At 47.5% G+C, this 27,043-nt stretch overlaps 1 protein-coding gene across 2 annotated transcripts in view; it reads left to right on the top strand.

Moving 5' to 3' along the window:
* The window catches only part of LOC134587202 (general transcription factor IIH subunit 5), a 948,377-nt gene that overhangs the window by 594,614 nt on the left and 326,720 nt on the right, over window positions 1-27,043 (top strand). For both annotated transcript variants that reach the window (XM_063443405.1, XM_063443404.1), the window contains exon 12: window positions 25,940-26,078. In XM_063443405.1, the coding sequence (XP_063299475.1) occupies window positions 25,940-26,078 (139 nt within the window). The remainder of the gene's footprint in view (window positions 1-25,939; window positions 26,079-27,043) is intronic.

Here is a 27,043-nt window from a genome sequence, read left to right as displayed (position 1 = left end):
GCCCAACACGCAGAACTTAAGTAAAAATAAGGAAAACCCTAAGACGTATTGCCGGGCCTTAGAACGTCCTGATTTAACGCATAAAAGGAAAAACACAAGAGAGGCTTATGTCAAGAATACAGATATCGTGTACACGGTATGCAAGCCAAAGGTCAAGGAATATAGAAGTCAAAATAGTCAGGAGCCAAGCCAAAGTCAAGGAATATAAAGATCAGAAAAGTCAGTAGGAAAGCCAAGGTCAAAATACACAAGAAACAATACCAAAAACGCGCTCTCGGATTACCAGAATGTGTCAGGATCGGGACAGGGATCCAACACGCAGAGTACAAACAGTAGCTAGATACGTATACCGGGCCTTAGAATGGCCGGACTAACGTAAGTAGTACAGTATAGAATGGTCAAAGACAAGCCGAGGTCGAGGGTAACAGAAGACAGGTAAGCGAGAGACAAGCCGAATCAAGGGTAACAGAGATAAGCAGAGTAAGGTAAACAAGCCGGGTCAAAACCAAAAGGGATAATAGAATACACAAGCACTGAGTGACTAGAACAAGCTAGAACCACGACAGGGCAATGAGCTAATGAAGAAGCTCTGTTAAATACCCTGTTCAGAGCAGTAACCACGCCTCCAAGGCGTCCTGATTGGTCCTGCAGCCGTTGACTGACAGGTTGTTCCGGGGGAGTGTCCTGATGACTACTTCCTGCCTAGATGCTGTAAAAGGCAGTCACTCCCTCGCGGCCGGCCTATCATGACCGGATAGACCGCGGGGAAGGGAGCCATCAGACCGTCTGGATGGAGGAACAGCTAAGTCTCTACCTCTTTTGGAGGTAGAGACCACAGGTACCCTGACAGTACCCCCCCTCTCAGATACGCCCACCGGGCGGAATGAACCGGGACGAGATGGGAAGCGAGAGTGATACGCCCTGCGGAGACGGGGAGCATGAACATCCTCCTGAGGTACCCAACTCCTCTCCTCAGGACCATATCCCTTCCAATCAACCAGATATTGTACTCTCCCCCGGGAGATTCGAGAATCAATAATAGAGTTAACCTCATACTCCTCCTGACCCTCCACCTGAACGGGGCGAGGAGGGGCTATTGTGGAGGAAAATCTGTTACATATGAGTGGTTTCAGCAATGAAATATGAAACGAGTTCGGGATGCGTAAGGTATTAGGAAGAGCTAAACGATACGCAACTGGATTGATACGGGTCAGCACCCTGTAGGGTCCAATATAACGAGGAGCGAACTTCATGGAGGGCATTTTTAAACGGATGTTCCTCGTGCTCAGCCATACCCTATCACCTGGAACAAAGACCGGAGCCGCCCTTCTACGTTTATCAGCGTGTTTCTTGACCAACATAGAGTTGTGCACAAGGATTTGTCGAGTTTGATCCCACAACTTCCTCAAATTGGCAACATGAACATCAACCGACGGCACCCCCTGGGAAGGGGAATCCGAAGGAAGAATAGACGGATGAAAACCATAATTCATGAAGAAGGGGCTTGAATGAGTAGAATCGCAAACGAGATTGTTGTGTGCAAACTCCGCCCAAGGAATCAAACCGACCCAATCATCCTGGTGTTCAGAAACAAAGCATCGTAAATATTGTTCGATTTTCTGGTTGGTACGTTCAGCAGCTCCGTTAGACTGAGGATGATAGGCAGAAGAAAAGTTTAATTTAATACCAAGTTGAGAGCAGAAGGACCTCCAAAAGCGGGAAACAAATTGGGAGCCTCTGTCCGATACAATTTGAGAGGGTATCCCATGTAGGCGAAAAATCTCCTTAGCGAATATCTCTGCCAATTCGGGAGAAGACGGGAGTTTAGGCAGGGGAATGAAGTGTGCCATCTTAGTAAACCTGTCAACCACGGTGAGGATAACAGTCTGTCTTTTAGAGATAGGTAGATCGACAATAAAGTCCATGGCCAAACAGGACCATGGTTTTTCTGGAACCTCCAAGGGGTGCAGGAATCCACATGGAAGCGTATGGGGTTGTTTGGTTTTAGTACAAACTTCACATGCAGCGATGAACTCCTCAATATCCCTCCGTAAAGCAGGCCACCAGAAGTCCTTAGAGATCAACGCGTAAGTTTTGCGAATACCAGGATGTCCCGCCATCTTGCTATTATGTAAACACTGTAAAAGTTCCAGTTGAAGAGCAGGAGGAACGAAATGACGGCCCGCAGGAGTCTGTTTAGGTGCTAGATGTTGCAACTTAATGATCTCGGCCAGTAATGGAGAATGAATCCTGAGATTCGTATTAGCAATGATATTGCATTTCGGAACTATAGAAGAAAGAACTGGTTCAGGTACAGTAGAAGGTTGATATTGGCGAGATAATGCATCGGCTTTAGAGTTTTTAGAACCAGGTCTGTAAGTCAGTACATAATTGAAGTGAGTCAGGAATAAGGACCAACGAGCTTGTCTAGAGGATAAGCGCTTAGCCTCCCCAATATAGGACAAGTTTTTGTGGTCCGTCAAAATCGTAATAGGGTGTAGGGTCCCCTCCAACAAATGTCTCCACTCCTTTAAGGCTTTAATGACTGCTAACAGTTCCCTTTCCCCGATGTCATATCTGCTCTCAGGCCCAGAAAATTTCTTAGAGAAAAAAACACAAGGGTGTAACGGTTTATCCACCCCTAACCTTTGAGACAGAACAGCCCCTTGTTTGGTCATATTGGTAATAGGCGCAATGATAGAGGAGTATCCTTTAATGAAGCGCCTATAGTAGTTGGAAAAACCAATAAACCTTTGGATTGCCTTGAGTCCTTTGGGCAAGGGCCAGTCTAAAATAGATTGGAGTTTTACAGGATCCATTTTAAAACCCTCCCCAGAAATCACGTATCCAAGAAAGTCTACCTGAGACTGATCAAAACTGCACTTTTCCAATTTGCAATATAGACCATGTTGCAGCAGCTTGTGTAATACCTTTCTGACCTGTCTATGGTGAGTCTCAATCTCCTTAGAGTGTATTAGTATGTCGTCCAGGTAAACAATAACACAATCATGCTGAAACTCCCTAAGTACCTCATTAATCAAATCTTGAAATACTGCAGGAGCATTGCATAGTCCAAATGGCATAACAGTGTATTCGTAATGGCCATACCGGGTATTGAATGCCGTCATCCACTCGTGACCTTGCTGGATTCTCACCAAATTGTAAGCCCCTCTGAGATCTAACTTGGTGAAGATTTTGGAGCCCTTAAGACGATCAAATAACTCGGTAATCAGTGGGATAGGATAGGCATTTCTGACAGTTATTTTATTCAAGCCTCGGTAATCGATACAAGGTCTCAGCGTGCCATCCTTCTTCTTAATGAAAAAGAACCCAGCCCCGGCCGGAGAAGAAGACCTCCTGATGAATCCCTTTTCTAAATTCTCCCGAATATACTCCTCTAGAACCGAGTTTTCCTGAACAGACAAAGGATATACATGGCCCCTCGGAGGCATAGTGCCGGGTAGCAGCTTAATCTTACAGTCAAATGACCTGTGTGGAGGCAAAGAATCGGCATTCTTCTTGTCAAACACTGCCCTTAAGTCTAGGTAAAGGTCTGGTATTTGTCTTTCTGTGGACTGAGTAGGATTCTCCGGTATGTTAATATTAGCTAATGGAGAAACCTTGCACAAACACCGATCCTGGCAGCCCTGGCCCCACGAGAGTATCTCTCCTAACTCCCAATCGATAATAGGGTTATGTTTTTTCAACCATGGGTACCCCAGAACTATGGGAACGGAAGGAGACGAAATGAGCAGAAGAGATAAATTCTCCACGTGTTAGATACCACCATTTAAATCAATGGGTACGGTCTCACGAAAGATAACAGGGTCTAGTAGTGGTCTACCATCTATGGCCTCAACGGCCAAAGGTGTCTCCCTTAGCTGGGATGGAAAATTGTTCTTACTAGCAAAGGCTTGGTCGATAAAATTCTCAGCAGCACCGGAATCTATCAATGCCATAGCCCTTACTACTTCCTTCCCCCAAGTTAAGGAAACTGGTAGCAGAAGCCTGTGATCCTTATAATTAGGAGTAGAGGACAAAATAGAAACACCCAAGGCCTGTCCTCTAGAGGGACTTAGGTGCGAGCGTTTCCCGGGCGGTTAGAACAGTTCGAGAGTAAATGACCCTTGGCTCCACAATACATACACAAACCCTCTCTTCGCCTGTGCTGTCTTTCCTCCTCAGAGAGGCGGGTATACCCTATCTGCATAGGTTCAATTAGGAAAAATATCGTGGAGTCAGGACTTGGAAAAGCAGGAGCTAACCTAAAAGAAGGTCTCTGGTTCCTCTCTCGAGTGTTCTGTCTCTCTCTTAGACGTTCATCTATACGAGAGATGAACGAAATTAAATCCTCTAAATTCTCAGGGAGTTCTCTGGTAGCAACCTCATCAAGGATTACATCAGATAGGCCATTCAAAAATACATCCATATACGCCTGCTCATTCCACTTGATTTCTGCCGCCAGAGACCTGAACTCTAGTGCATAATCCACCAGTGTTTGGTGTTTGGGCGCAACAGTAATCTGGCTGCATTAACCTTTCTACCTGGAGGGTCAAATGTTCTTCTAAAAGCAGCTACAAATGCGTTATAGTTATAAACTAATGGGTTATCGTTCTCCCATAGTGGGTTGGCCCATCTCAGAGCTTTCTCAATGAGTAGGGTGATAATAAATCCTACTTTTGCCCTATCTGTAGGATAAGAGCGAGGTTGCAATTCAAAGTGGATACTAATTTGGTTTAAAAAACCACGACACTTCTCAGGAGCCCCACCATAGCGTACTGGGGGGGTAATGCGAGAAGAAGCTCCCACTGTGGCTACCTCTAGACCTGAACAGACAGGAGAAACAGGGGTATTACGTATCTCCTCTGGTGGGTTATTGGCACAAGCTAATAGAGCCTGTAGCGCAAGCGCCATCTGATCCATTCTGTGATCCATGGCTTCAAACCTAGGATCAGGAGCAGCCAGCTGACTGTTTGTACTTGCAGGATCCATTGGCCCTGTCGTAATGTCAGGATCGGGACAGGGATCCAACACGCAGAGTACAAACAGTAGCTAGATACGTATACCGGACCTTAGAATGGCCGGACTAACGTAAGTAGTACAGTATAGAATGGTCAAAGACAAGCCGAGGTCGAGGGTAACAGAAGACAGGTAAGCGAGAGACAAGCCGAATCAAGGGTAACAGAGATAAGCAGAGTAAGGTAAACAAGCCGGGTCAAAACCAAAAGGGATAATAGAATACACAAGCACTGAGTGACTAGAACAAGCTAGAACCACGACAGGGCAATGAGCTAATGAAAGAAGCTCTGTTAAATACCCTGTTCAGAGCAGTAACCACGCCTCCAAGGCGTCCTGATTGGTCCTGCAGCCATTGACTGACAGGTTGTTCCGGGGGAGTGTCCTGATGACTACTTCCTGCCTAGATGCTGTAAAAGGCAGTCACTCCCTCGTGGCCGGCCTAGCATGACCGGATAGACCGCGGGGAAGGGAGCCATCAGACCGTCTGGATGGAGGAACAGCTAAGTCTCTACCTCTTTCGGAGGTAGAGACCACAGGTACCCTGACAGAATGGAAACCACGACAGGGCACAGAGAAATGAAGGGAAAAGGTTTAAATAGCCTAAGGTGCTCCTTGATTGGCTACAGGGGAGCATGTGACAGTGAACGTGTGTGTGTGACATCAAGTTATGCACTCAAAGGGTTAAGTAAGAACCTTAAAAGGTTCTTACTTGCAGCGGCCGTCGTCTCTAATGAGTACAGACCCGGCCGTTGTCAAAGGACAGCAGGCATCGCAGGAGGTGGTAAGTGATAGGCGGCATTCCCATTACCACGTGGGATTGCTACCAGAACAAGATGCGCCCGCCGGGTCCCAGTCCGCTCCCGGGCAGGAGCGGACCCGGCGGGTGCTTGGAGACAGGGTGAGTACTCTGCGGCATTTCCCTTGCGATGTGGGAATGCCGCCGCAACTATGTGTGCCTGCTGTGGTCTATACCGCTCTCTGTCAGGAGCGGACCCAGCAGGCGGCGTGACAATTTTTTTTATAAAATAACAGAAGTCCTAATAACTTACTCCTTAGGCTTTCAAAGTATAGCTTCTGCGATGGCAAGGAAGATGGTGACATACTCAAAATTAAATTTCTGTCCCAAGCAAGTACAAAGATACATTTCAGAATCATTAGACATATATGCTGTGGATTACCAAGCCCCACCCAGAGGTGGAGATAAGGCGTACCTATAAGTGACCACTAGTGATGTACCGAACTGTTCGCCGGCGAATAATTCCCGGCGAACATAGCGTGTTCGCGTTCGCCGCCGCGGGCGAACACATGGGCGGTTCGATCCGCCCCCTATTCATCATCATTGAGCAAACTTTGACCCTGTGCTTCACGGTCAGCAGACACATTCCAGCAAATTAGCAGCAGACCCTCCCTTCCACACCCTCCCACCTCCCTCTCAGCATCCATTTTAGATTCATTCTGAAGCTGCATGCTTAGTGAGAGGAGGGAAAGTGTAGCTGCTGCTGATTAGATAGGGAAATTGATAGCTAGGCTAGGGTATTCAGTGTCCACTACAGTCCTTAAGGACTCATCTGATCTCTGCTGTAATAACAGCACCCCAAAAAGCCCTTTTTAGGGCTAGAACATCAGTCTGCTTTTTTTTTTTCTGTGTAATGTAATTGCAGTTGCCTGCCTGCCTGCCAGCTTCTGTGTCAGGCTCACAGTGCATTATGTGCCCATTTGCCCAGTGCCACCACTCACTCACTGGTGTCACAAAAGCTTAAGCTTGACATTTAAAAAGAAAAAAAATGTTTTCACTGTAATAAATTGAATAGCAGTTAGTTGTCTGCCAGCTTCTGTGTTAGGCTCAGTGGATACTGTGCCCATTTGCCCAGTGCCACCACTCATATCTGGTTTCACAATAGCTTATGCTTGACATTTAAAAAGAGAATTTTTTTTCACTGTAATAGATTGAATAGCAGTTAGTTGCCTACCAGCTTCTGTGTCAGGCTCGCAGTGGATACTGTGCCCATTTGCCCAGTCAGTCCCACCACTCATATCTGGTGTCTCTATAGTGTGCTTTTACAAAGAAAAAATGTTTCCAGTGTAAGCTAATAGCAGTCAGTGTCCTTAAAGCGGGTGTGTCAGGCCTTCCTTCAGCGTGTGCCCTGCAGACCCCTGCCAGTGTACTTTGACAGTTGCCATTCATATCTGGTGTCTTTATAGCGTGCTTTTACAAAGAAAAAAAGTTTTCCAGTGTAAGTTAATAGCAGTCAGTGTCCTTAAAGCGGGTGTGTCAGGCCTTCCTTCAGCATGTGCCCTGCAGACCTCTGCCAGTGTACTTTGACAGTTGCTACTCAAATCTGGTGTCTCTATAGCGTGCTTTTACAAAGAAAAAAAGTTTTCCAGTGTAAGCTAATAGCAGTCAGTGTCCTTTAAGTGGCTGTTTCAGGCCTTCAGCGTGTGCCCTGCAGACCCCTGCCAGTGTACTTTTGATACCGGAGAAACTGAAGGAAGCCAAGCACAGAGAAGTGGACACAGGTTTCTTCAGGAAGGAAGAGATTCTTTATTTGATTCAACGACCGGGGCTCAGAGGGACTAATGTCACCAAAATACAACAAGATCTGAGCCCAGAACTGACCGTGTAAATTCATAATATAGACATATAGCTCCTCCTATAGTTAACTCTACCCACAAATACTCTTTACACAATCAGCTGAACAAAGCCTAACTTCCCTTACCTGTTAGACCACATGGCTCACCCAGAACAATGGAGGAGGGAGAAGTGTTTTCAGTTTCTGCATTCCTGCACTTGCTCAATACAGTGTTGATTATATCTTAGCTACGTGTAACTGACTAACTGATACACCAACATTTACACATATGCCACACATATGGCAATCTTGTCCTAGTAAATTTATTTTTACTGAGATTCCACCACACTTTGACAGTTGCAACTCATATCTGGTGTCTCTGTAGCGTGCTTTTACAAAGAAAAAAGTTTTCCAGTGTAAGCTAATAGCAGTCAGTGTCCTTAAAGCGGGTGTTTCAGGCCTTCAGCGTGTGCCCTGCAGACCCCTGCCAGTGTACTTTGACAGTTGCCACTCATATCTGGTGTCTCTGTAGCGTGCTTTTACAAAGAAAAAAAAGTTTTCCAGTGTAAGCTAATAGCAGTCAGTGTCCTTAAAGCGGGTGTGTCAGGCCTTCCTTCAGCGTGTGCCCTGCAGACCCCTGCCAGTGTACTTTGACAGTTGCCACTCATATCTGGTGTCTCTATAGCGTGCTTTTACAAAGAAAAAAGTTTTCAAGTGTAAGCTAATAGCAGTCAGTGTCCTTAAAGCGGGTGTTTCAGGCCTTCAGCGTGTGCCCTTCAGACCCCTGCCAGTGTACTTTGACAGTTGCCACTCATATCTGGTGTCTCTGTAGCGTGCTTCTACAAAGAAAAAAAGTTTTCCAGTGTAAGCTAATAGCAGTCAGTGTCCTTTAAGTGGGTGTTTGAGGCCTTCAGCGTGTGCCCTGCAGACCCCTGCCAGTGTACTTTGACAGTTGCAACTCATATCTGGTGTCTCTGTAGCGTGCTTTTACAAAGAAAAAAGTTTTCCAGTGTAAGCTAATAGCAGTCAGTGTCCTTAAAGCGGGTGTGTCAGGCCTTCAGCGTGTGTCTTGCAGACCCCTGCCAGTGTACTTTGACAGTTGCCACTCATATCTGGTGTTTCTATAGCGTGCTTTTACAAAGAAAAATAGTTTTCCAGTGTAAGCTAATAGCAGTCAGTGTCCTTAAAGCGGGTGTGTCAGGCCTTCAGCGTGTGCTCTGCAGACCTCTGCCAGTGTACTTTGCCAGTTGCCACTCATATCTGGTGTCACAATATCTTAATCTTGACATTTAAAAACAAAAAACCTTTTTCACTGTTATAGATTGAATAGCAGTTACTTGTCTTCAAGCGGGTGTGTCAGGCCTATAGCGTGTACTCTGCCAACCTCTGCAAGTGCACATTGCCACTCATATCTGGTGTCTCTATAGCGTGCTTTTATACAGAAAAACCTTTTTTCACTGTTATAGATTGAATAGCAGTTAGTTGTCTTCAAGCGGGTGTGTCAGGCCTACAGCGTGTACTCTGCAGACCTCTGCCATTGCACATTGCCACTCATATCTGGTGTCTCTATAGCGTGCCTTTACAAAGAAAAAACTTTTTTCACTGTTATAGATTGAATAGCAGTTAGTTGTCTTCAAGCGGGTGTGTCAGGCCTACAGCGTGTACTCTGTAGACCTCTGCCACTGCACAGTGCCACTCATATCTGGTCTATGTCTCAGGCAGGCAGCATTACACACATGGACGTACGGTGTGATGATGATGATGTTGTACCCGCTGCTGCTTCCTTTGCTGAGTTGTCAGATACAAGTGAAGCGGTTGATGATGACGATGTGTCCATGGATGTCACGTGGGTGCCCGCTAGAAGAGAAGAAGAACAGGGGGAAAGTTCAGATGGGGAGACAGAGAGGAGGAGGAGACGAGTTGGAAGCAGGGGGAGGTCGTCGCAAGGAGCTAGTGGCATAGTCAGACAGCATGCATCGGCACCCGGGGTCAGCCCGACAGCACGCCAATCAACGCATGCTGTGTCCACCACCAGAATGCCGTCACTGCAGAGCTCAGCAGTGTGGCATTTTTTTGTGTGTCTGCCTGTGACAACAGCGATGCCATTTGCAACCTGTGCAAAAAGAAACTGAGTCGTGGGAAGTCCAACACCCACCTAGGTACAACTGCTTTGCGTAGGCACATGATCGCACATCACAAACGCCTATGGGATCAACACATGAGTACAAGCAGCACACAAACTCAAAGCCGCCATCCTCCTCATGGTCCAGCATCTTCAGCCACGTCAACCACTGCTGTCCTCCTTGCCCCCTCTCAACCATCCGCCACTCCATCTCTCGCCTTGAGCAGTTCCCGCTCATCTGCCCACAGTCAGGTGTCTGTCAAGGACATGTTTGAGCGTAAGAAGCCAATGTCACAAAGTCACCCCCTTTCCCAGCGTCTGGCAGTTGGCTTGTCCGAACTATTAGCCCGCCAGCATTTTTCGTTGATATGCATTTTTATTTCTTCTTAGATAACAAATAAATTCTGAGACGACATTGGCAGGGCTATTCACTTGTGTGATCTGTCATGAATTGTCATTTGAATGTTAATTTGAACTGTGGGGCACAAGAACTTGAATCGAAAACATCTTTAAGCCAACTATGTTTTCACTAATCTTAGTGAATAACTAACATTAACGAGTCGGATTAAATGCACTCTGCACTCGAGGTATGATCTGTTTAAATGACCCCACTCAGGCCCTAAATGGTAAAACGTTTCACATGGGCATACGAAAGGTACACATGGCAATTAAAATCAGAAAATATGTAAAACATTTTTAGATATACTGGAAATTAGTACACCAATACGATTAAGCACTGTACTTTCTGTACTTTCAGGATTCATGTTTGCATGTTTTTTTAAGAATTTGACAGGAATCTATTTTTGAAGTTGTTCCCCTCCTCTTGACACGATCAATGACCTGAGAGTCTCCATAAGCAGGGTTGACCTGTTAGTCCCGCTTTCCATTCAAATTGTGCATGATGTCCCGGCTAGGTTTCCAGGGACAAATGTTGGAGCCTCGGCGTTGCCCCAATATGGAGGGAGCATGGAGTTTGTTGGAGGCTTCAATGTGAGTAGCGAGTCCGGGGGGAGACCCAATTGCCCCAGGATTCCCTCTGCCCCCTGCATGTTGCGTACGGTATGCCTGGCGTACGCATGGCGACTTCTCGCTTCAGTAGTTAGGACACGCCACCCTAGCCCGCCAGCTTTTACCATACAAGCTGGTGGAGTCTGAGGCGTTCAAAAAATTTGTAGCTATTGGGACACCGCAGTGGAAGGTACCCGGACGAAATTTCTTTTCAAAAATGTCAATCCCCAACCTGTACTCGATTGTGCAAAAGGAAGTAATGTGAGCTCCTCGTGGCGCCCGCACAAATAACGCACATCGGCGAAACCGGCTCACTCACACACCGCAGATGGGTCGCACAAAACGACAGGCAGACCATGTCAACACCCCAAGACCCTCGGGACATGGGGGAGACCACACAATCCGGTCATACCTCCAAGCTGCGACCCGTGCACAGTCACCGCAACGGGAGATGGAGGCCGCAAGCTAGACCATCGAGTCACACACCTGCCAGATTCTCCCCAACACTATCAGAACCTCAGCAGCAGCAGCAAGATGGTGAGTGGAGAGAAATCCTACCTAATCTTCTTACCAAGTCAGATTTTGAAGCCCTCTCAGACCGCCTGGGCCGCGTGGTCCGCGAGGAAGTAGCCCAACCACGCGCCAACATGGCGAATGTAGAGGCCCTCATGGCAGTGACAGAAACCGAGACCAGGGCACTGAGAACAGACGTAGAGCAGACTAACACGACAGTGATGAGCCAGGAGGCAGATATAGCCTACCTTACCACATGGGTCGACGACCTGGACAACCGTGGCCGCAGAATGAATCTGCGGGTCCGCGGAGTGCGGGAGGGAGGCCCCTCGGAGAACGTACCAGAACTACTTAGGCAAATTTTCACCCAAGTCTTGGGCGGCCAGCACATACCCAGAATATGCCTGGTCCGAGCACATAGGGCCCTGAGACCGATACCAGCACCAGAAGAACAACCCAGAGACATCATATGCTGCCTCGACAACCACCACCTCAAAGAAGAAATACTACGCACAGCTCGCCGCATGGGAACTGTCCGCATGGCAGGCCAGACCATCTCCATTTACCATGATTTGTCCAGATACACCCTACAAGCCAGGAGAGCCCTGCGCCCAGTGACATCAGCCTTACAACAGGCGGGCATCCAGTACCGCTGGGGCTATCCGTTCTCACTTTCTGCAAGACACGGACAAGACCAACTGATCGTAAGAAAGCCAGGAGACGTCCCAGGATTCCAACGCAGCCTGGGCCTCCCGCCACAACAGGTACCAGACTGGTTGGCGAGATCGTTTCTCCAACAACCACCGGGACCACAACAACCATGCAGACCCAACGCAGGCCCGCAAAGACCCCAGCAACAGCAACAACGCAACAGGCACCAGGGCCCAGTGAGGAGGCAGCAGTAACCAAGCACCAAGCAGCGTAACCGGGGCACGGGATGGGGGACTTAAGCACCACTGAACAGCTCATCAGAACCGTGAGTACTGACAGAGGGTACTAACTCATTCATACCACACATATCAACAAGAATTGGGGTGGGGGAAGGAGAGCTACGGGGCACAGGGGGCACCCGCCACATCGGCCACACACCATGGGGGACTCCATGCAAGGACAAACCCAAGGATACGCCTAAACCGACAACTAAGACACGTGGGGGGCAGACAAGACACTTTGGGGAGGGGGACGGGTAGATCCACCACAGTGGACAATGTGGGTGGCAAACAGACGCATAAACGGACACGCAAGCACCCCTGCAGAACTGCCACCGGAGGGGCAAATCGGAAAGACGTATAGGTCCCAACACAAATTTCTGCATCAACCCACAACCCGTAAGAGGTGGGGGAGAGGGTGTAATATGAGGGATGAAACCTGAGGAGGAGGGGGAGGGGGATACAATACGAACAAACACCGGGAAGAGAGCAGGACAGGATAAGGGAAGGGAAAGAAGGAAACACAGCAAAGGCAGGAAGCTGGGATACACCCGAGAAAGATAGGAGGATATGGGGGATGGGGGGGAAGAGGGGAGGGAGGGGGAGGGATGGCGCAGGGGGGAACAACAATATATGTTAAGAGGGGAGGAAGGAGGGGGGGTAGAGTAAGGGGTGGGGAGGGGAGGGGGGGAGACAAAAAAAAATAAAAAAAAGGAAGTTAACCTAATTACACTCAGCCCCTAGACGAAGGGACACAAGTCATGCAAACGGGTGGGATCCATATCAAGGCAAGCGGGGGTCAGGTCGGACACCCAACCATTACAGTCTGGGCCACAAGACATACACAAACGGGAGATGGTTAACAAGGAATTGTGTATGTATTATGAGTATCTAATGTGTGACATTGCAACAAGGTATACTGCACGAAATGTTTTAACCCTGACAAGATTGTGATAACCCAGAGCACCTGCTTCGCATAGACACATGATAAAGCAGGACACAACACACGCTTAGGGAGACAAACACGACAATACGCAAAACTCAGAGGCCCAGACGAAACACGGTCACAACAGAGGAATGGTCAATACCGTGAGGTACAACACAGGGATACCAGACCACCCACACGCCGAGCAGCAATTAGCGTCAAGACACGGTCAAAGAATCAATGTAGCCCCCCCACACTGCATGATGCCCTACCCCATAGCCCCGAATGGACACACACCATCAACGAACTACCAAATAGCGACATACCCCCACTCCACGACAACGATCAGCCCAGCCCAGACTGATCTTCAGCTTAACAGCACACGAGGCCCACCCCACATGGCACAACAGGCCTACGGCACCACAACTCTGACACAGAGCAGTTGTAGGATTGCGGCAGGGAAAGCACATGCACTGCCTAGCACACCACGCACTCACAGACAAATGCCCAACACACAATGAGACACTGAGCGGACGCTACAGCTACAAAGCCACCTAGGAGACGAAGGATCACAGACCACTAATAGTACAACCTACTATTTACGACACGCGGAGGGATAGTCCACCACGGACAAGATACCCGACACCCCCACAGGTATAGGACACAGAAACCCCCAATACAAAGGGGACGTACAACTCCCGGAAACAACCCAAGCCCACCAACTGGTTAGGCTGAACGGTCGATCCACCGGGACAATTGTCCATTCACCAAGAGCTCACAGTTACTCTACAGAAAGCACAGACACGCGCAGCACTAGCCCCAGACAAGGCCAAACACAGACCGGCACCACACTACACAAACTCACAAACCATAGCCTCACCCACCGCCCCTCCTTGTCCCTACCCATCCGTCCACCCCCTGCGGCTGCCCGGACAATGCCGGCTCTGGGCCCCAGCGGGTTCACCCGGGAAGACCTGAGCATAGTCTCCTACAACGTACATGGCCTCAACGTCAGAGAGAAGCGCGCAAGACTCCTGAGGGACCTGAAATGCTACAGGTCATCGGTGGCGTTTATCCAAGAAACGCACTTCCAGGGCGCCAGCCCTGAAGGACCGCAACTTCCGAACAGGGTACTTCAGTAACAACCCGGATAAATGAACACAAAGCGTATGCATTCTCTTTTCAAGCAGAACCCCGTACACAGAGATAGCCACCCTCAGGTGCAAACAAGGCAGGTATATGTTCACTAAAGGCACAATTGTGGATCAACTCTACACATTCGCCAACATGCCCCGAACACGAAACAACTATTTCCTCCGGAACGCCCTAAGCACCTTGATGAAATTCCCGGAAGGCACCCTGATCATCGGGGGGATCTGAACCTGGCACTACACCCAGATCAGGACTCCACGTCTCCACATGGAGCAACACCACACAACAGACACGCCAACACACTCCGCCTTCTACACCTCCACCAATTAGCGGATTGCTGGCGAGCATTGCGCCCAACAACCAGGGATCACACCTTCTATTCACAAACACACTCGACATACACAAGATTTGATTACTTCCCGATGTCCCATTACAATCTAAACCTGCTTCAAAACGCAGAGATCCTGCCGATGACTTGGTCAGATCACAACCCGATACGAATACGGCTGAAATCGCCGCTGTACAGACCCAGGCAGATGTCATGGAGACTAAACAAATCGATCCTTTCAGACGTGGTGGTGACAGACAAGATCAGCAACACTATAAGAGACTACTTCCAAAACAACGAGACGGAGGACGTGACGCCGCTGACGTGCTGGGAAGCGCATAAAACGGTCGTCAGAGGCCAGATCATCGCCATATGTGCAACCCGCAAGAAGGCGGCAGTGCAGGAGACGCTTGAGCTCAGCAAAGACATAGCGGCCCTGGAGGCCAGGCACAAACGCACCCTCGACACACGGACGTACAGAGAACTAGCGGCCAAACGAACACAACTTACAACACACCTCAACCAAGCAATCCAACGCTCATACCAACACTACAGACACATGATACATGAACATGGAGATAAATGCGGGAGATTGCTGGCGAGCCTTCTGAAACAATGTAAAACCCAACTATACATCCCCAAAATAAAGGACGCACAGCAACGACTTAAACACCTCCCAGACCAGATCGCGACGGAATTCCACACCTACTACCAGGGCCTATACCACCTCCGGCGAGATGAACCGGGAGACCCGCAACCGAACAAACTTAATAGATACCTGGACTCGGCACATATGCGGGAAATACAGGAGGCTGATCGAGAAGCACTTGAAGCCCCCATCGCGCCGGAAGAACTGGCACACGCAATTAAGAAGGCAAAAACAGGCAGGGCACTGGGACCCGACGGGCTCCCTCTTCAATACTACAAAGTATTTGCACAAGACATCGTTCCGAAATTACTGCAAGCCCTGAGCTCCATTCAAGAAGGTGCTACAGTTCACCTCGGCGAACATCACCCTACTTCCAAACGAGGGAAAAGACCCGACATTGTGCCCAAGCTATCGCCCGATATCGGTGCTGAACACGGACATCAAACTCCTAGTCAGCGTCCTGGCATCGCGACTGGCGCCACTACTACCAGCCACGATCCATCCGGACCAAACGGGATTCATCCCAGGCAGGGAGGTGAGGGACAACACAATACGGGCCCTAAATATCATAGCGCATGTCAGAACCCAACGGCACGGAACCCTTCTCCTGTCTACAGACGCTGAGAAGGCGTTCGACAGGGTGGACTGGGATATGTTGACGGAAACCCTCCACGCCATAGGCATAGGACCGAAATACAGCGTTTGGGTGAAGGCACTATACACCTGCCCGACGGCACGACTCAGGATTAACGGCGCACTAACGGACCCGTTTCGGATCCACAACGGGACCAGACAAGGCTGCCCACTTTCACCATTACTATTCGCGCTGACGCTGGAGCCATTCCTAAACAAGATCAGACGCAATGCAGACATCCAGGGGTTCCAGATAGGGAACACGCATCACAAAACACTAGTGTACGCGGATGACATGCTATTCGTGGTCACAAACCCACAAACCTCCCTACCAGCGATACAGAAAGAATTTGAGGAATACGGGCGGGTCTCAAACCTAAAAATTAATTACTCAAAATCGGAGATACTGAACTTAACCATCAAACACACGGATAGACTGACTCTTCAGAGGCAACACCCGTACCACTGGTGTGACCACCACATGCGATACCTGGGGGTTTGGCTCACCCCCAACCCGGCAGACCTGTACACGCAAAACTACCTTCCCATATTAAAAAAGCGACAGAGGAACTACATGGATGGAACACCCTCTACATCTCATGGCTGGGAAGGATAAATGCGGTCAAGATGACACTACTGCCCAAGTTGCTGTTTGTGTTCCAAGCAGTACCGATTCTAGCCCCACAAACATTCTTCAAGGCACTGAAGGCAGAGGTCCGCACGTTTATATGGAAAGGCAGGTCCCCACGCATAGCACACACCCAGTTAATCCTACTTAAGCTCCGAGGGGGCCTGGCACCCCCCGACTTTGAGAAATACTTTCACGCAACACACCTGACGCGAGTTGCCAGCTGGACGATAGCCAGCGGCACAAAACCATTGACCCAACTGGAATCTGACACCATCAATTGTGACCTCCGGACGCTACCCTGGATACCCGCGGCACCATACAGACGCAAACGCATCACCAACCCCTTCGTGGCAGCAACCATGAGGATCTGGCACAGGCAGGGCCAAAAACAATACCTGACGACGGACCCAGGTCCGCTGCTGCCACTAAAGGGCAACCCGGACTTCCCAGCGGGAGACCTTGGCCCCACACCGGGCCCAGCAGGTCGCCCAGCAATCCCTCGCATGGTGGACGTCCTCGTGCACCCGTTCAATATTCGGCCATTAACAGACCTCTTCCCGGACAGACCACTCACATTCTCACACACACTGGCTAGAGCGCAACTCTCCCGATACGCCAGATCGATCCCGCAAAAACCATCCCTGTTGAGGGAAACGACACAATTCGAACGCCTCTGCACGCAAGACACGGAAACACCCAGAGCCATCTCACAGATATACACAATACTGACCACCAGTAGATACCTACTGGCACCGCCCTGCATAAGGAACTGGGAAGAAGACCTCGACGAGACCATGTATGAAGCAGACTGGGACAAATGCCTCACCCTGGTACAAACAACGCCAAGCTCAGCACGCCTACAAGATACTCACCAGATGGTATCTGACACCAACGGCACTACACAACAGGAATCCAGACATACCAGACACCTGCTGGAGATGCGGGGAGGAAGCAGGCACATTTCTACATGTCTGGTGGTCCAGCACACGGCTACAGCAATTCTGGGACATGGTTAGAGACATCATACACGAAGTAACAGACGAGATGCTCCCAAGATCCCCGGCAGCCTTTCTCCTCCATCACACCAGCATGGCCACACAGTCATACAGCAGATCTGTACTACCGCGGTTGCTGAATGCAGCCAAAGTGATCATCCCCATCTATTGGAAGCAGGCAAGCATACCCCCGATATCAAGATGGGTGGAAGAGGTAGAAAACACCAGGAAATACGAAGATATAAAGGCAAACAGTCCGAAACTCAGAGACCGATACACCAAACACTGATTTCACTGGATGAGGATAACCACATCAAACGACATCCAACAACGCCTGGCCCCGCAATAGCCAGAAGGGACGAGAGAAAGGAGAGGGCGACCGGGGGACCGGGCGGGGGGTGGAGAGGTGCGGCGGAGGGGGGCAGCAGCAGGGGAAGGAAACACACATAACCCCCCCACCCAAACACCAATACCCACCCCCCCATACCAAACCCTGACCAGACCCGCTAACGCACCACACACGACGGACACAGCAGCAAATCAAGACTGACAGACCTAAACGGGACACCCCGGCTCAACATGACAGACGGGAGACACTATACGAACGATACAACCCTACATAATGCCACAAGGAACCCGACATATATACACGAACAACCGAGACACAGAGAGGGACGCCACCACAATCCGCCCAGGGGAGTAAAAAGTAAACAGGAAACACGAGCCTAACAGTTCGCAAAACCACACACACACACCCAACTAAGGCCCTTCAAACCTATCATAAAGAGATAACAAAATTCGGGAACGGGCACCACACACCGAACACCAATAGGCACATGACATCGGCGTAACCAAACAGGAAACAACACACGGGAACCGAACCAGCCACACTGACAGACGCACCACACCATCTTATCACCAAGGGCTGAACAATCAGCCTTAGCGGCAGAGATACCAATTCGGCAATAGCACGCAACGACAACCAGATACCCAAACAGGCTATAACGCAGCAGGACCTAGAGTCACTCAACGCCCAGAGCACACGAACCACTGAGATACTCCTAGCCGCATGTAGAGCGACACAGCAGGTACACGCAAAAACTACACATATTACAAGAACGAACACGGTACAAAATTAGCCAAACACAACCACAACACGCCAAGATACACAAGGCAACGGATACTCAGCAGCACGGGTAACATACCAATATACATACTAGAGCAACACAGACCAAGGTAACAAGTTTGATACATGCCCCTCAGAAGAGGAGGCACTGGGTTGAAACACTCTGACCAAAATTCACTTGTGTAACCATGACAAAGGTGCGCCATGAGCTCTACAGAGGTCAAGTGCGAACAACTGACTATGCATACGCCAACTGTTTTACACCTGCATAAACCAACTGGCCTCTGCGTAGGCGACGAACTGCAAACTGATGTATGTACCGAATCTATGCGCCCCTGCGCAGGCAACCCAAGCTTTTTATCTACAAAGATGCTACACACACATATGCTACGGCAACAATAAGAATACTCAAAACTAAAACATACAGCCGTAAAACCAATGTGAGTGTATAGATCAACAAAAATAAGGTGATAGTGGCTCTGATTCAGAGGTCAGGTGAGGTGGCCAATGAGTCAGTGCCAGGGTGCCTTCTGAATTACTCTCCCAGCGAAGGGAATAACCCTCAGATTATAGTGAGAAAAAGGGAAGGAGGAAGGGCCAAAAAGAAGCCCAAATGGAGAGTAATGAGGGAAGGGAGGTCCCTACCTTTTAATAATCCTAAGGGAAACACAAGTAAATAAAATAGATAGGCAAGGAACGTACTAGACCAATCCTGGGGGAGTGTTAAAACAGCTGTCCACTGAACAAGGAGACAGACTGATCTTAGTCCTAATTAGAGATAATCCCCCATACGGATAGAAAGTCTCCCAGTAACTTAATACAGAGTGATAGAGAAAACTTGGAAAGGTAGGGCTATAGGAAAAACAGTATAATAGAAAAATCCCTACTAAACCCCAAGGTTGCTGAGTCCAAAACAGAGACTCCTGTAGTGGGTAGACTGTCCCTAAGTACTTCAGCACAGTGGATGATCCACTCGTGCCTACCAGGATCCAAGTCCCTACCAGATTCCTGCCTGTCTAAATAACTTAAGTTATTTAGACAGGCAGGAATCTGGTAGGGACTTGGATCCTGGTAGGCACGAGTGGATCATCCACTGTGCTGAAGTACTTAGGGACAGTCTACCCACTACAGGAGTCTCTGTTTTGGACTCAGCAACCTTGGGGTTTAGTAGGGATTTTTCTATTATACTGTTTTTCCTATAGCCCTACCTTTCCAAGTTTTCTCTATCACTCTGTATTAAGTTACTGGGAGACTTTCTATCCGTATGGGGGATTATCTCTAATTAGGACTAAGATCAGTCTGTCTCCTTGTTCAGTGGACAGCTGTCTTAACACTCCCCCAGGATTGGTCTAGTACGTTCCTTGCCTATCTATTTTATTTACTTGTGTTTCCCTTAGGATTATTAAAAGGTAGGGACCTCCCTTCCCTCATTACTCTCCATTTGGGCTTCTTTTTGGCCCTTCCTCCTTCCCTTTTTCCCCCGAGTGTATAGATCAGTTGACAATATGAACCAATATGTCATGTTATACAGGCTATGACAAATCCGCTTCTGCGTAAGCGACAAAATGTTTACACCTTTATTTACTAATGCTTATGCCCCTGCGTGGGCAACTATTTGCTTTACTACGAATCAGTTTGAAATATGCGTTTATATTGTGAAAACAATAAAAATATTCAAAACAAAAGGAAGTAATGGCAGTGTTGGGGCAAGGGTCCATCTGACCACTGATACCTGGTCTGCAAAGCATGGTCAGGGCAGGTATATCACCTACACTGCGCATTGGGTAAACCTGCTGACGGCTTCCAAGCATGGAATGCGTGGCTCTGCAGAGGAGTTGGTGACACCGCCACGACTTGCAGGCAGGCCTGCTGCCACCTCCTCTACTCCTCCTACTCCATCCTCTTCCATAATGGAGTCCTCTTCTACTGCTGCGTCTTGCTTCACATCAACGGCACCCCCCCCAGCTCCCCAGGTGCTATTCCACATCCCTATTCTGCTGTGTGTCAGTGTGTATCATGGTCTCTGAGGACAGGTGTGAATCCATATCTGCCAAGTGACCCTATGTAGGGGTAACAGTCTCTATTCTGCTCTGTGTCAGTGTGTATAAGGGGCTTTGAGGACAGGTGTCAATCCATATCTGCCAATGTAGGGGGAACAGTCTCTATTCTGCTCTGTGTCATTGTGTATCATGGTCTCTGAGGACGGGGAACAGTCTCTATTCTGCTCTGTGTCAGTGTGTATCAGGGGCTTTGAGGACAGGTGTCAATCCATACCTGCCAAGTGACCCTATGTAGGGGGAACAGTCTCTATTCTGCTCTGTGTCAGTGTGTATCATGGTCTCTGAGGACGGGGAACAGTCTCTATTCTGCTCTGTGTTAGTGTGTATCAGGGGCTTTGAGGACGGGGAACAGTCTCTATTCTGCTCTGTGTCAGTGTGTATCAGGGGCTTTGAGGACAGGTGTCAATCCATATCTGCCAAGTGACCCTATGTAAGGGGAACAGTCTCTATTCTGCTCTGTGTCATTGTGTATCATGGTCTCTGAGGACGGGGAACAGTCTCTATTCTGCTCTGTGTCAGTGTGTATCATGGTCTCTGAGGACGGGGAACAGTCTCTATTCTGCTCTGTGTCAGTGTGTATCAGGGGCTTTGAGGACAGGTGTCAATCCATATCTGCCAAGTGACCCTATGTAGGGGGAACAGTCTCTATTCTGCTCTGTGTCAGTGTGTTTCAGAGATCCTTAGGATAGGTGTCAATCCATATCTGCCAAGTGACCCTATGACTGCTCTGTGTCAGTGTGTATCATGGTCTCTGAGGACGGGGAACAGTCTTTATTCTGCTCTGTGTCAGTGTGTATCAGGGGCTTTGAGGACAGGTGTCAATCCATACCTGCCAAGTGACCCTATGTAGGGGGAACAGTCCCTATTCTGCTCTGTGTGAGGTGGAGGAACGGGAAATGAGTAGCTCGGCATCCAACCTTGTGCAAATGTGGTCTTTCATGCTGTTGTGCCTGTTGAGGGACCCTCGTATGAAAAGGCTGAAGGAGAACGACCTGTGCTGGGTGTTCACGCTACTAGACCCCCGGTCTCTATTCTGCTCTGTGTCAGTGTGTATCATGGTCTCTGAGGACGGGGAACAGTCTCTATTCTGCTCTGTGTCAGTGTGTATCAGGGGCTTTGAGGACAGGTGTCAATCCATATCTGCCAAGTGACCCTATGTAAGGGGAACAGTTTCTATTCTGCTCTGTGTCATTGTGTATCATGGTCTCTGAGGACGGGGAACAGTCTCTATTCTGCTCTGTGTCAGTGTGTATCATGGTCTCTGAGGACGTGGAACAGTCTCTATTCTGCTCTGTGTCAGTGTGTATCAGGGGCTTTGAGTACAGGTGTCAATCCATACCTGCCAAGTGACCCTATGTAGGGGGAACAGTCTCTATTCTGCTCTGTGCCAGTGTGTATCATGGTCTCTGAGGACGGGGAACAGTCTCTATTCTGCTCTGTGTTAGTGTGTATCAGGGGCTTTGAGGACGGGCAACAGTCTCTATTCTGCTCTGTGTCAGTGTGTATCAGGGGCTTTGAGGACAGGTGTCAATCCATATCTGCCAAGTGACCCTATGTAGGGGGAACAGTCTCTATTCTGCTCTGTGTCAGTGTGTTTCAGAGATCCTTAGGATAGGTGTCAATCCATATCTGCCAAGTGACCCTATGTAGGGGGAACAGTCTCTATTCTGCTCTGTGTCAGTGTGTATCATGGTCTCTGAGGACGGGGAACAGTCTTTATTCTGCTCTGTGTCAGTGTGTATCAGGGGCTTTGAGGACAGGTGTCAATCCATACCTGCCAAGTGACCCTATGTAGGGGGAACAGTCCCTATTCTGCTCTGTGTGAGGTGGAGGAACGGGAAATGAGTAGCTCGGCATCCAACCTTGTGCAAATGTGATCTTTCATGCTGTTGTGCCTGTTGAGGGACCCTCGTATGAAAAGGCTGAAGGAGAACGACCTGTGCTGGGTGTTCACGCTACTAGACCCCCGGTCTCTATTCTGCTCTGTGTCAGTGTGTATCATGGTCTCTGAGGACGGGGAACAGTCTCTATTCTGCTCTGTGTCAGTGTGTATCAGGGGCTTTGAGGACAGGTGTCAATCCATATCTGCCAAGTGACCCTATGTAAGGGGAACAGTCTCTATTCTGCTCTGTGTCATTGTGTATCATGGTCTCTGAGGACGGGGAACAGTCTCTATTCTGCTCTGTGTCAGTGTGTATCAGGGGCTTTGAGGACAGGTGTCAATCCATATCTGCCAAGTGACCCTATGTAGGGGGAACAGTCTCTATTCTGCTCTGTGTCAGTGTGTATCATGGTCTCTGATGACGGGGAACAGTCTCTATTCTGCTCTGTGTCAGTGTGTATCAGGGGCTTTGAGGACAAGTGTCAATCCATACCTGCCAAGTGACCCTATGTAGGGGGAACAGTCTCTATTCTGCTCTGTGTCATTGTGTATCATGGTCTCTGAGGACGGGGAACAGTCTATATTCTGCTCTGTGTCAGTGTGTATCATGGGCTTTGAGGACAGGTGTCAATCCATACCTGCCAAGTGACCCTATGTAGGGGGAACAGTTTCTATTCTGCTCTGTGTCAGTGTGTATCATGGTCTCTGAGGATGGGGAACAGTCTCTATTCTGCTCTGTGTCAGTGTGTATTATGGGCTTTGAGGACAGGTGTCAATCCATACCTGCCAAGTGACCCTATGTAGTGGGAACAGTCTCTATTCTGCCCTGTGTCAGTGTGTATCATGGTCTCTGAGGACGGGGAACAGTCTCTATTCTGCTCTTTGTCAGTGTGTATCAGGGGCTTTGAGGACAGGTGTCAATCCATATCTGCCAAGTGACCCTATGTAGGGGGAACAGTCCCTATTCTGCTCTGTGTGAGGAAGAGGAATGGGAAATGAGTAGCTCGGCATCCAACCTTGTGCAAATGGGGTCTTTCATGCTGTCGTGCCTGTTGAGGGACCCTTGTATAAAAAGGCTGTAGGATAACGACCTGTGCTGGGTGTCCACGCTACTAGACCCCCGCTATAAGCAGACAGTGGCGGAAATGTTACCGAATTACAAGTCGGAAAGGATGCAGTATTTGCAAAATAAATGAAAAAGTATGCTTTACACAGCGTATAAGAGTGATGTCACAGCACAACGGGAATCTAACAGGGGAAGAGGTGAAAGTCATCTTCCTCCTCCCACGACCACGCCATATCTGCCAAGTGACCCTATGTAGGGGTAACAGTCTCTATTCTGCTCTGTGTCAGTGTGTATCATGGTCTCTGAGGACGGGGAACAGTCTCTATTCTGCTCTGTGTCAGTGTGTATCAGGGGCTTTGAGGACAGGTGTCAATCCATACCTGCCAAGTGACCCTACGTAGGGGGAACAGTCTCTATTCTGCTCTGTGTCAGTGTGTATCATGGTCTCTGAGGACGGGGAACAGTCCCTATTCTGCTCTGTGTCAGTGTGTATCAGGGTCTTAGGACAGGTGTCAATCCATATGTCAAGGTGTCAATATGTCATATGTCCATATGTCAAGGTGTCAATATGTCAATCCATATCCATTGCGATTTAGGAATGTTAGGTGATTTCTGCCCTTTATGGATTAAAACCAGACTCTGCATCAACTTTGTAATTTTCCATGGGAGTTTTGCCATGGATCCCCCTCCGGCATGCCACAGTCAAGGTGTTAGTCCCCTTCAAACAACTTTTTCCATCACTTTTGTGGTCAGAAACAGTCCCTGTGGGTTTTAAAATTTGCCTGCCCATTGAAGTCAGTGGCGGTTCGCCCGGTTCGCCGGTTTGCAAACGTTTGCGGAAGTTCCCGTTCGCGAACCCCAAATTTCGTGTTCGCGACATCACTAGTGACCACCCCTTTGTGTTCCAGACCAACATCAATCCAAAAAAAACATTTGGTTCTATCTCCTCTTATGTACTTGAAACGGAATAAAAATTGCATCTATGAATTGGTTACTATTTCTCCATTCCATAGATCTGTTACACTTCTTACTTGTGACCCAATATAGCGAACATCACAATCCTTTCCCCTATGGTTATGCAACTTATGTTTAGGCTTGACTAGAATATTGTGCTGGTCACAGTCGAAATATAACAAAAATGAGGCTTAATTAATATTATGTGGGTAAATATTAACATTTATTTCATTTGGATATGATACTGGAAAACAGGGCTTGTGTTTTCTCTTTTCTAGAAAGCTAATGATCATTAACATATCAAAGATATCCACTCATCAATTAAAAGGTAGATGTCATATGGCTAAAGTCAGCTAGTTTACATTGGAGATAAACTTCCAGGCCACTTATGTGTGACTTCTCACATCTTAAAAAGCTTTTAATTAATCTAAGGATCAATGCTTATGGTTATCCATCTGTTCCCTTTCACATTCCTATGCAATTCACACTACCCCTTCTGTCGTCTGATCTTTACTAAGTGGTGAATTCATATATGCACTACACAAATTAGATTAATATTCTATTGTGCAACGATGACTTATGCACCCTTGGCATGACAACGAGCATACTAGGTCCCCCTCCCCCATTTTGTAAAGTGGGGGTCAATTAAGGGGTCAATAGTTCACCCTCTTAAATTTTAAAGTAGCCCCTACCTGATGCCGATGTGTAGGGGCACCGGAAATCTATGTCCCACCTTATTTCACAGGCCCTATCCTTTTCTAGCTAGTCACTTGTTTTTAATGGCTAGTAGATTGCACCTAAAACATTAGAAATACATGCTTGTATTTGTTCAGACAGTGAGTTGCATGATCTATTTTTTTTTTTTTTGCTTTGCAGTATATATGTTGTTTCTTTTAGTCACATCATGTTACTCTTCTCTTTTTTCTTATAAACATGTAAAATGCACCTAATGACATTTTATAATGCTGCTATTAGCTATCTATATACATAAGAAATAGCGTTAATAATCAATCATATAATGTCCTAATAATTTAAGGACAATAAGAAATTACAAATAATATAGAACAATGTTTCTTTTATTTTTTATTAAATGATTTCTCATTATTCCTACCTAAATGGTATTATAGGCATATTTTGTTAATGGATTATTTATTTATTATTATTGTCTTGTTTATTAACTAAAATTCTATATCTTTATGTGTTATATTCTGAAACTAAAAATAGCTTTAGTATCATAAAAATAACTTGCTAATAATCTATGGGGTGGTGCGAGGATCATTATTTAAATATCTTCTTTTATTTGAGTATATTCCTTATGTTGTGTACCTGCAATATTAATAAAACAATTTGTATTTCTTTTCATTGAAACAAAATTAGCCAACCCATTAAGGCTGATGTTTTGTTTGTCCATGGTCTTCTTGGAGCTGCATTCAAGACATGGCGTCAGCAAGATAGAAATGAACCACTAGACGAAAGTTCTGCTCAGCACGATGACTATACAGATTGCTGGCCCAAGGTTGGTTTCTTCAAAGTGGACAAACTGACATATCTCAAGCTATCACTAAACTGCTCTTTAATTTTACACTTTTAACATTTGTCTGGTCACAAGCTACATTTGCACCATGCAACAAAACAGGAAAGGGTTGCGCCAATTATGAACATGTGTTTAAAATATTAAAACACTAAAACAAATAAACAAAGAACAAGTACAAATATAAAAGTCCAAAGTCAGTGTGCAAACGTGCAAAGGTCAGTCCCATAGAGGACTATTTTGTCCTTTTCTATAAGGATACTGGATCCAAAGTGTATTGGTGTATTGGGAACTGTAAAGATATACAAAATAAAACAAAGATGAAAGCTAATATGTTCCAATATTTTGTGGTACTTTTAAAGTGCAATTCATATATCGTCCTCCTATAATTATCTATTATAGAGCTAAGACCTGCTTTAGTATAATGGGCCTACAGTGGTATAATCCCCACTTGTAGGATACGTGTAGTAGTGTAGTCAGCAGCGCAGTTTTCACAGCGGTATAGGGACCACGAGCCCAAAAATGACAAAAAATTACAACAATAGTGCTCACTGTGTACATCATGTACCATGGGAGCTTCAGTTTAAAATAACAGTTGGTTAAACCTGCTGAATATATTAATTTAATAAAGGGTTTTATCCAGTGTACCTTGATTTAAATAAAAAAATAAAGGAATCTTTAAAATTATATGATCATTATTAATTCCCCACTTTATCGTTACCTAATTTGTCTTAGTTATTGCACTATTTAAAGTAACAACTTTTAAAATGATTTATTTTTTCCAGTAGTTAGGCAATATCTGATTAATTAATTATGTTGCACGAATGACCGACCACCCGGCCCTTGGCGTGTGCCGCTAGTTAACCCTGTTCACCTTTAAAACACGAATAAACTGACGAACGGCAGGCCATCCTACCTGAGAAGTGTGTTGACAACTAACCACCCTGGAG

Source organism: Pelobates fuscus, chromosome 2, assembly GCF_036172605.1.
Source record: "Pelobates fuscus isolate aPelFus1 chromosome 2, aPelFus1.pri, whole genome shotgun sequence".
NCBI classification, from domain to species: domain Eukaryota; kingdom Metazoa; phylum Chordata; class Amphibia; order Anura; family Pelobatidae; genus Pelobates; species Pelobates fuscus.
This window is presented reverse-complemented; position numbering and strand designations above follow the sequence as displayed.